This window comes from Talpa europaea (genome assembly GCF_964194135.1).
Source record: "Talpa europaea genome assembly, chromosome: 14".
NCBI classification, from domain to species: Eukaryota; Metazoa; Chordata; class Mammalia; order Eulipotyphla; family Talpidae; genus Talpa; species Talpa europaea.
Window position 1 is genome coordinate 3,880,061 of NC_140082.1, and position 11,320 is coordinate 3,891,380.

The 11,320-nt window shown below is 46.3% G+C and overlaps 1 protein-coding gene across 8 annotated transcripts in view; it reads left to right on the forward strand.

Annotated features, from left to right (window-relative positions):
• The window catches only part of CLIP1 (CAP-Gly domain containing linker protein 1), a gene marked incomplete at both ends in the record, with an annotated part of 65,270 nt that extends 59,384 nt beyond the window's left edge, over nucleotides 1-5,886 (forward strand). For all 8 annotated transcript variants that reach the window (XM_084253677.1, XM_084253678.1, XM_084253680.1 and 5 more), the window contains 5 exons: nucleotides 1,853-1,970; nucleotides 2,042-2,192; nucleotides 2,674-2,723; nucleotides 4,933-5,057; nucleotides 5,661-5,886. In XM_084253677.1, the coding sequence (XP_084109803.1) occupies nucleotides 1,853-1,970; nucleotides 2,042-2,192; nucleotides 2,674-2,723; nucleotides 4,933-5,057; nucleotides 5,661-5,886 (670 nt within the window). The remainder of the gene's footprint in view (nucleotides 1-1,852; nucleotides 1,971-2,041; nucleotides 2,193-2,673; nucleotides 2,724-4,932; nucleotides 5,058-5,660) is intronic.
• Nucleotides 5,887-11,320: the final 5,434 nt, after the last annotated feature.

Genomic DNA, 11,320 nt, shown 5'->3' on the forward strand with positions numbered 1-11,320 from the left:
CCAGACTTACTGCATCTTTGGATAACATCAGATACTTCCTTTCTAGGTGGAAGAAGTACTGCTCAGTCCCCTCATTAAAATCTTTGTTTTAGCCTAAACGAGATCCTTTTCCCTAGCAAGGTGTCACTCACTCAGTAGCTCAGCCACTGGCACCCGCCCCTTTCCAGTGCACATACAACCCTGGGGTGTTGAATCCAAGAAATTTCTGTAAGTCTCAGATTCTTTTCTTACTACTTAGCACTCTGGGGTGGAAGTGTAAGCCACACGATGAGATAAATACAACACTCTAACTTTCATCTTGCCAAGAATTTCAATTCACCATAAGTCACGAGAACTCTGTGATTCGTGTGCCGGATATCTTGGGTCTCACTAACCAGACATACGTTCCGCCATTTCTATCGTGGGCCTCAGTTTCCGATCTCAGTTTCCAGTTCTAAAACACACTGAGCTGTTGCGCGCTCCGCCTGCTCCCAGCCGCTTCTGTAAAACTGGGAGGGTGACTCAGCTGCAGTTACAGGTCCTCGCTCGCGACGAGCGTCAGCAACGCCCCATCCCGGGTTGTGTGACCGGAGCCCTAGCTAGGAGGGTTTTCTCGAGTTGTGTTTTTCCCAAATTATTTTTGTGATCCAAGGGCCTTAGTGCTCGTTTCACACTGCATGTAATTTTTAAAAAGCTTTCTTGTAAAATAATTTTAGATTCACAAAAGAGTTGCCAGGCAGCCCGGAGCAGCCCCCACCCCTGCCCCAACCCTTGTTCCCCCTGCTGTGGATGTTTTACCTTCCGTGGGGACAGCAGCCGTGGCTTAGCGCCCTCAGGCCAGATGCAACTTTACTCAGATTTTCCCACTTTTCCCACAAACTCTCTCCCCCAGGATCCATCTAGGAAACCATAGCGTTCAGTCAGCCTGTGTCCTTAGTCCCTCCCACCCGTGACTGTGCCTCCATCTTTCCTTGGCCATCACGAGCTTGGCTGACAACAGAGATCTAGACACATAGGGTTGTCTAGAGCCCGCCCCGCAGGGTTGTAACTGTTGTATCTTCCCTCCTCCCTGTCTTCATCCTTCCATTTCCCCAATCCCTTGACTCAAGACCAGTGTCCTGCTCCCTCTACTGAAAATCAAATGCTGAGTTGGGCAGAGGCATAAACCGAAAGCTCTGGCTCTCTCGCCAGGCCCCCCTCTCCTTCCACACCCCAAACTCCACCTGAACATTTGTGCACCTCCGCCTTTGTGCGACAACCTTTAATCTCTATGAGCCACTTAACGTCCTCTTCAGTGTCTGTGGATCAAGCTAATACCTTTTCAGTTTGAATCATGGTGATAACCTTTGCTACTATTTTGGCCCATCAGCTCTCAAAACCACATTCTTGGAACTTGCTAAAAACCACTGAAATTAGTGAGAACCAATCGATACTTCCAGCATCAGACTGCTCTGCATGACATGTCCATGTACAATCGCTTTGCATGTGTGTATTTTAATCGTTGTTACTGCCTGGTAATAATTTATTCGAGAAGTAACAGAATTTACTGGGGGTTTGATTTTTAAAAGAATTCTTTGGGGTGTAAGTCTTTTTTTAATTCTACCTCTTCTGAAGTTATTAACTTGTTTCTTTAAATTGAAACGGATACAATGATATGCAGATTTGGCATGTCTGTACATAGGTAAACTTTTTCCTTCCCTCACAGTAAGTAAAATTTTGCAAGCATACTGGCCTTCACCCCTTATAAAACTTCCCTGCGAGACTTTTTTTTCTTTACATTAACCAACGCGAAGTGCGTGTTTGTTCTAGGACATTTGTCCACTGACCTCTGTCTTGGTTGATTTCTGGAATTTTTAACTCTTTGGTCTTTTAGAGAATCCAAGTTAATAAAAGACGCAGATGAAGAAAAAGCTTCCTTGCAGAAATCCATCAGTATTACTAGTGCCTTACTCACAGAAAAGGATGCAGAGCTGGAGAAACTGAGAAATGAGGTAGAGTACCCCCTGGGCCAGCACCCCGCCCCTGCAGCCCCACAGGAGCCTAAGTGACCACTGTGTTTCAGGTGTCGGTGCTCAGGGGAGAAAACGCCTCCGCCAAGTCCTTGCATTCGGTCGTCCAGTCTCTTGAGTCTGACAAGGTGAAGCTTGAGCTCAAGGTAAAGAACTTGGAGCTTCAACTCAAAGAAAACAAGAGGCAGCTCAACAGCTCCTCAGGTAAAGCCCTGGCCACTCGGCTGCTCCCCAAAACCCTAACACCAACACCCCAACACTGACACCCAGCTTGCCGCTACCTGCTATGGAGCTGGTGTGGTAGGGGTGCTCCAACCGCTCCTTCCAGCCTTGACTCTCCCACTATTGAGTCAGGTCAGTGCTAGCCACGACCCAGGCCCCACGCACTGGGGCACCCCCTCTGGGCTTCCTGGGGCCCTGGGTGGCAGGTGACAGTTGGGTTCTGAGAGGGTACAACTGCACAGGGTGCAGGGCCCCCCAGTGGGAGAATGACAGTGCTGCTTCAAGCCCCATGACAAGGAGGGGCACCCTGGGGTAACCCGGGGGGACCTGTACCCCTGCACTCCCTCAGGTACAGAGGTGCAATTCCATGTGAAAATGAACTCCTAACCGGCCTTTTCATTGCAATCACAAGGGGAAGATTGTGATTTCTAAATCCCTGCTCCTCTCTTCTTTTCAACGAAAGGTAATACTGATACGCAGGCAGAGGAGGACGAGAGGGCCCAGGAGAGCCAGGTAAAGCCCCCCTGCTTTGCTTCCTTGCTGTTCTTAAAAATCATGTAACATTTGGAGGAGGTGATATAGTTGAGGTCTAGACATTAGACTTTATTCAAAATCTAAGCACTAATCTTCTAAACACTGTCTCTTTTCTGCTCAGTTCTCAAACCCTCGCCCCAAACAGGTAATCACTGTTACTCGTGTCTTTTTTTATCTTTTCATGGATTTTTAAAAAATGTATATACGAGTCAAGACTAGTAGTCTTTTCCTTCCTTTTTTGCACATTACAGGAACTAGTCTGCACTTGCCTTGTTTGCAGTTTAAAGTGTCCCATTTTGTGGACATGGAATCGCTCCTGTCCACTGCTGTGGCTTTGGGTGTCTCTGATCTTTGGGTGTTTATCTAACAATGACACTGGACAGCTGTCATTTTGCAGATACACTCATATTTCTCTAGGATGAATCCCTAGAAATAGATTTGTCCTCTCAAAACCTTACTTGCTTACCTTTCCCTTATAAAGATGGAGTTCTAAAACCCACATTAACAAGTGGCCTTCATTTCAAAAATGGGATTATGTGGAGCAAACTGTTCCATAACTGGAGATGCAACTCTATATGTGCAACTGACACCCACCTTCATTGTTAATGATACATTGGGATATTTTTACCCTGTTCCAAATTCAAAGGCACAAGTGTCACCTTTCACTTTCAAATAAGAGAACAACTCGGTGGGTTTGAGATCAGTTCTCACTACCTGACATCTCCTACGAAAGATGGGGAGGGACCAGCCAATGTACGAGATATGCCGAGAGCATGTCTGCCTAGTCTGTACATGGAATAAACACTTAACAGTGTTTTTTTTTCCCCCCTTTCCTTTCTGCTTCCGTTTGTTTCATCTGCTGCTGCCAACATTTTTCTTCCAATCAGCAAATGGTTTGTTTTCTGTTTCCTAATTTTGTGAGCGTGTGTGTGTGTGTGTGTGTGTGTGTGTGTGTGTGTGTTTTCCCACTGTTACCGGTGTCTGCGTCTTCCTGAAGTAGAGCTCCCATCAGGCTGAATCCTTAGACAATGTACTTCAGAGAAGCGAGAATAACCCTAGTGGGTCTGCCTGCACTTTAAGGGACCTTCTGCAGGGAAAGACTCGTGATTGCTAGCTTTGTTTGATAACTTGCCTCGGCAGGCAGGAAAGCAGTAACGAGTGTGTGGATGTGTGTGTATACGCAGGCTTTAAAAAATATAGTAAAGCGCGGTTTTTGGTGGCTAGTTAGAGAAATGAGACCTTTTTATTAGCTGTGGAAGAGGAAGAAATCTTTTTTTTTTTTTTTAAGTTAAAGTGCCCCAGGATGAAAATGTCCAGTCTAGAGCCTTTCCTCCCAGTGGCCTCACTGTCCTTCCCCCACCCCTGAGCCCAGGTGGTCCTTCCACACAGCAGCGGCCACCCCAGCCCTGTGGCTGCAGCCTAGAGGGGGCCTGTGTCTCCTCAAGACTTTGTTTTCTCCTGGACTCATTTACTTACTGCCCCACCAGGACCAAGTGATGTTAAATTAATGGTTTCAGAACCTCCATGCAGCTTTTTTAAATTTTCAAATATAAAAGTCCTGAATTGGTTCTAAAGTTTGATGAAACTAATTATGCTTTTTGTAAAATTGTGCATGCACGCGCGCGCGCACACACACACACACACACACACACACACACACACCCCACCCCTAACCCCCACCACTTACAGCATGCTGTGTTCCAGAAATACAAGCTCACAACTTCTGGAGAAAACAGGACTTTTTTCCCCGTTGAAAGAAATGCTTCTTATGGTTTTCAGTGAATCAGCAGCATTCCTCCAGCCCACAGATTATGCACATTTTGAGTGCAATTCCATTTTCCACAGTAACAAGAGAAGCTTATTCATTTACAGCTGAAAGCACTCAGTTTAACATGTGTTTTCCACACAAGACAGCCTCTAAGCAGAAGGCTGTTACTTTTGGAAGATAGAAAGGGGAAGATGCCCCCTAGAGTGCCACTCCCTGGGCATTTGAGTCCAGATCTGTGGTAGAACCATCTGGGCTCTGTGCTCTGGCAGGATGGGGGGCTTGGGCTCAGGGTGGAGCTGCACCCCTGTCAGACCCTGCGGGCTGGGCGGGCCCCCAGGACTGCTAGGTGCTCTGGGCTTACGCTTCTGACGTTTCACACATGGTTCTGGTTTTTTTCGGTTTTGTTTTTGGGCAAATCAGATCGATTTCCTAAATTCAGTAATTGTGGACCTTCAAAGGAAGAATCAAGACCTGAAGATGAAGGTGGAGATGATGTGCGAGGCCGCCCTGAACGGGAACGGTGACGACATCACGAACTATGACAGGTACCGGCCCCCGCGCGCCTCTGGACAGGCCTTTTTTTTTTTAAATTTTTTTTTAAGATTTATTTTATTTTTATGCATACAAGAGCAGGGGTACAGGCCAGAGATGCAGGGGGGTGTGGGGGGGGGTGTGTGTATGTGTATGTTCACCAGAGACAGAGTGGGGAACAGGCAGACTGATGAAATACACTGCTGAGGGGAGCAGCGGGCGAGACAGGAGAGGTCTGCTGCGCCATGTGGGTTGCTCCCTGGCCGGGGATCAAACTCATGCTGCAGTGGCTGTGGTTAGCTTCACAGGTTGCGTCTTAACCCCTCGCGCCACCAGGGAGGCCCTGGATAGGCCTGTTTTTAAGGTGAGGTTCTCGGCGTGTTCCCTGTGTGTATCCAGTGAGTCACAAAGGAGCCCGCATCTTAAAAATAATTAAAACTTTTTTAATTTGTTAAAAAAAAAAACTGGACTGGGGAAACAGTCTGGAAACTGGCGGGAGGGAGGCGGCGGCACCCCACTGGTCAGGGTCAGATCCCGAGGCCTTCACGGGCGAGGGCGAGGCCGGGCCTGCCGCCCGGGGAGACCGCACTTCTGATTTTCTGCCTTTGCGTTTGCAGCGACGACCAGGAGAAACAGGCCAAGAAGAAGCCTCGCCTCTTCTGCGACATCTGTGACTGCTTCGACCTGCACGACACGGAGGACTGCCCCACCCAGACGCAGGTGTCCGAGGACCCGCCCCACTCCACGCACCACGGCAGCCGGGGCGAGCAGCGCCCCTACTGCGACATCTGCGAGGTGTTCGGGCACTGGCCCAGCAACTGCAATGACGACGAGACCTTCTGAGGCGCTGGCCGGGCCTGAGCCCGGCGGCCCCCACCAGCAGCGCGCGGACTTCGGGACAACCTAGGTTATTTTCGACCCCGGTCAGCAAACTAAGAAAATATTTTGCTCGTTCACCAATCTCTCTTTTAGCGTCCCCTTATGAGTTTAGTAATAAATGCTTAGTAGGTGAGTTTTTGCACCTCTAAGTTGGTTGGTTTTTAAAAGTTTGGACAAATGTTGCACCAGATGCCGTTATGTTTCTTCTCCCTAGAGAGCCCTCCTAGAACCAGCCCTCCCTTCAAAACACCTTATTTAAGTAACTTTAAATTATGCCGTTACTTTTCATATTTGCACTAAAATACTTCCAGGCTGCATTTGTATATTTAGGTTTTTGGGTTAAGCTTTGACACTGGAATGAGTTGGAAAAAAATGTGCCATTTTGCATTTTCATCTGCTCGTTTAAAGTATTTCATTCTAAATCAAAGAAATATCTGAGCTCTTTGCACTACCTGATGTCAAAATCATGAAACAGGTAAAGGGAGGGGAGAAGCCCCCCAAAGTGGTGTGGGGACGTTTTATAATTTACATGCTGCACCCACTTGCTCTGCTGTGGCGTTTTGTTGATTGGTTTTGCATAAGTTCAGCTTCTATATAGGATATGTATATATTTTTTAAAGATCTCTATTTTGGAAAAAAGTACATAATGTGTCATTCTTTTCAGATTTTTACTTTTTTGAAAAAGGAAACACTTAAAATGTTCATAACAGCCTAGGCCAGAAATAGCATCATATGACTTTGCAACTTTTTTCTTCATTGTTTCTTTATAAGTAACTGGGAGCATTTTCTCCAAAGTTTTTTCCCTTCTCCAGCCAACATTCCCAGCAGCCAATTAGATAATAAGCCACTGTAATACACCTAAATTAACCAATCTACAATCTTTACAAGTTTTTTTACTGTATTTTTAGATGAATGTATGATGAGAAATTCAACATTAATAATTTTGAATTTTCTTATCACAAAAAATAAATGAAGGACCTCAACCATCAGAAATTTATCAACCAGTTTGAATATATTTATCTTCATTTGAATGTCTTCTAGACTATGTAAAAAGTAATAAATGTATCTTCCATGGTACATGTATAATAAGAACTTCTATAATTGTATATATGCCTTCGATGTATTTTCCCCACAAGATTATCAACTGTGTGTTTGACAAGTGAAAAATCTGTATAATCATTTGAAACTTTGGGTTATAAACGTAATAGGAATCGTTTCACACACACAGTATGTAAAGCAGTATTAAAATTTGAGCAAACAAGTGTTCTGTGTCTACTTTAATGAAGGTGATTCTTTTTGCCAATAATAATAACTGGTATTCCCGGGTTTCTCATAATGGTTTTCCTTCGTGTGAACAAGCACTGCTGGTGCAGCTGGCTGTTTCTACTGCAGTCCTGCCCATAAATAGCTTTAAGAGTTCAGTGTTTCCTCAACCCAAATGCCCAAAAATAGATGACTGGATCAAGAAGATGTGGTACATATACACGATGGAATATTACTCAGCATTCAAAAAAGATAAACACATGCAATTTGCAGCAACATGGATGGCGCTGGAAGGGATCATGCTCAGAGAAATAAGCCAGAAAGAAAAAGAAAAATACTGGATGGTCTCACTCATAGCAGGAATCTAGAAAACTTTAATAAGGGTCCAGGAAAATGAATAACTATAAGAATCAAAATCAACAAAAAACTATGAACCAGAGACACTATATGGGGAGTGGGGGGTGGGGAGGGGAGGGATTGGAGTCAAAATAAGGGGATTGCAATTGTATGGGGAATATAAAAATAAAACTTATTTAAAAAAAAACATGTTAAACCATAAAAAAAAAAAGAATTCAGTGTTTCTTTGTCCATGCATGACCCATTTAGCATAAAATAAACACCTAAGGTGTACTTGTTGCTAGAGCACGTTCTGTTGCCTGACAAAAACAGAAGTGGCACCTTGTATTACCAAATATCTGTTAACCCCTGAAGTTGTAGAGAGAAACAAAGTTGAGACATTGACCAAAATGATTACTGACTCCAACACCTGCTTTGTGAGCGCAGACTCCCCACAGGTAGATATTTCCAAAATGGAGTTACTAATCGAACAAAAACATTTTTACTTAAATAATACCTAATATTGTGTTCTTCAGTATCAACCATGAAGGCTTAAAAGATTCTAAACTTACTGTAGTCGTTTCACAATATATACATAATTTGTTGTACACCTAAGACTAACACAATGTTATATATTAATTATATCTAAAGAAAAAAAATGACCCTAAATTCCGCAGTATGTGGAAGGGCAATTACAAAAGTGCAACAATTTTCAAGCAGTGGGTCCTACACAAAACCTGTTGATCATCCTCTAGCAACCTGAGCCTGTTTGAGGGAGATAATTTATCATGCTGGTCTTGCTCATTTACACTCATGCATACATGTGTGAGATTTCACCAGCTTTGGGCATTTTTACCCCTTGCAGTAGCTTATGCTGTCATTTAACAGCTCATGGCATGTCCTGCCAAACTCAACGTTCTCACAGATGGTGCTAAAATAATACACATTCTCAGTTGATCAGATGCCCCACACGTGGGAAGAGTTTGTGATACAGGTTGAGAACCACTGTGAAAACCAAGGAAACCAGGAGAGGAAATCGCCTGCATATGTGGACACAAGTTATTTTAAAATCTAAATCTTTGGTAGAAGCATGAAGTTGGGAAAGGTGTGTGTGACTTACTGCTTTTTCATATATCCAAATTCCGTTTACTCAGACTCCATGGCAACTGCTTAGTGCATCTGTAGGGTAAAGAAAATGTCAGGCTTTTCTGCCCTTCCGCCATCAGGATAGATGATGGATCCTTGTCCTGAATGCATGCCTGATGGCGGGCACCTGGAATAGGGTGTGGGCATAGGTAGATGGGATTCAGCTGAGCTAAGACTGTGCTTTTAAGGGCGGCGTCACGGGCGGACGCCAGCAGCCCCAGTAGCAGCCCCAGCCAGCAGCAGCAGAACCTGAAGGAGAAGCCGAAGCAGAAGCAGAGAACGCCAGAGAGCCCAGATAGAGTAAAGACTTGCTGGGGGCTGGGAGGCCTGCCAGCCTCCCAGCCCCCCAGCCAGCACCCCTGCCTGCCATATGCCTGGTGAACCCCAAATAAAAAACCTGCAAAACTACTGAGGACTCTGACTCCTCCTTTACCCGGTCTGCATGGGATCAGAAAACCTGCACTGTGCCCATGTCCTGACCTTACAATTGGCGTAAGTCGGCAAGATCCATGCAGACGGGTATTGGAGCCCTCCGAAGACCTGGAAGGGACTAAGGAGTAAGTGTTTGCCTGTGACGACGCTGGAGGCGCCAGGGCGGCACAGAAGATGGATACGGTCCGGGAGCTGCAGGACGGGACATGGCGTGAAGGAGACGCCCGAAAGGACCAGCCAACGACACCGGAAAGGACCAGCCAACGACACCGGATAGGACCAGCCAACGACACCGGAAAGGACCAGCCAATGACCCCTGAGGCAGCAGGCCGTTGCTGAAGCAGGGAGAGGCCAATGGACTTGGACTGATAGACTGATGAACTGATGATCTTGGACTGACAATCCCGCCAGAAGGCGGAGGACCTTGGCAGGTTATGTTTTTTTTTTTGAGAATCTGGGGGTGGCCAGTGGGCCTTGATGGCCAAAAGCAGCCTGTGCATGCCCAGCAGCCAGGTGGAGGAGAAAAGCCAACTAAGGCAGCAAAAGCTGGTACTGATGCTAAGTTGAGAAGCCCTGAGTGGCTGTTAAGCAGCCTGGGTATGCTGAAGAACTGTGAGTCTCGTAAAATCACCTGTGGGTGATGCCCTGCTCATTCTTGAGCGAGGGTGAGGAGCTGAGGAACCTGTCCTTGGGGGACGGGTGGGGAATGTGGCTTGGGGTGGAGCCCAAGCCGAATGCAGAGTTTGAATGCATGTGATTGTGCAGTGGGTTGGCTTGAGTGCAGGGGTCTGTGAGTCGCATGGGTGGCCATGAAGGCCGAGTGTTGGAGCGACTGCAGACAGAAACCCTGAGGGTTGGCGATTACCCCCAACAGAATAAAATTGCCAATCCCAGAGCTAGTGCATCCTGGGGGTGGATGCTGTGTGTGCCTTGTAGCCGAGACTACAGCCAGAGAAGGCCAGGAAGCCTGACGGCTCCTGGTGTGATACAGTAGATGCCGTGAGTGATTCCCCTCCCTCGTATGAGCAGTGCCTTCGGCAGCAGATTTGGTGGCTTATCTGCTGGTACCAATAATTGTCTTTTGCACTAGGTTGGTGCCCTGCCTGGACTTATTTGTGTTCTGTTGTATTTTGTTATATTGTGTTTTGTTATATTTGATGTATTTGCTTTTGTGGGCCATGGCTGCATTGTTTGTTTGCTTAGAAAACTGTATATATATGTATAGACTGTATGGCAGAAAACCCTGAGGGGGTGGACTGTAGGGTAAAGAAAATGTCAGGCTTTTCTGCCCTTCCGCCATCAGGATAGATGATGGATCCTTGTCCTGAATGCATGCCTGATGGCGGGCACCTGGAATAGGGTGTGGGCATAGGTAGATGGGATTCAGCTGAGCTAAGACTGTGCTTTTAAGGGCGGCGTCACGGGCGGACGCCAGCAGCACCAGTAGCAGCCCCAGCCAGCAGCAGCAGAACCTGAAGGAGAAGCCGAAGCAGAAGCAGAGAACGCCAGAGAGCCCAGATAGAGTAAAGACTTGCTGGGGGCTGGGAGGCCTGCCAGCCTCCCAGCCCCCCAGCCAGCACCCCTGCCTGCCATATGCCTGGTGAACCCCAAATAAAAAACCTGCAAAACTACTGAGGACTCTGACTCCTCCTTTACCCGGTCTGCATGGGATCAGAAAACCTGCACTGTGCCCATGTCCTGCCCTTACAGCATCCTTCACGACATGAAGAGTATAAAAGATGGAAGGGAACCAAACATTTTCAAGTCTCTCATCAGTTGCCAAATAGCCAATTTACACCTCAAAGCATGGAAACGCATCTATCATTCTAATAACAATAGTTACTTATTGAACAATTAAGCCCCAGGACCTTGCTAAGTCTTTTATATGAACTAGAGAATATCCTCTTGGATACAGCTCACTAGTAGCATGTGACTTTTACTGATGAAGCAAGTGGTGGTAATGGAGGCTTCACAAGACCAGAAACTGGAGGTGGGGGTAGAAATGACTAACGCCCTCATTAAACCAGCTACAGAGATGAAAAATCTGTAAGTGTGACCTGGAGATGGGACTATGGGAATTGTCAGTCATTACAAAGGACTGCTATAAAAAACATCCGTAGGTGGAGATCATAAAATCACGGGCCCTTTCAAACTAACCCAGTCACACCCTAAAAGTCAGGAACAATAGATAAAAATTTCAAAAAGGAATGAACCCCTCCGC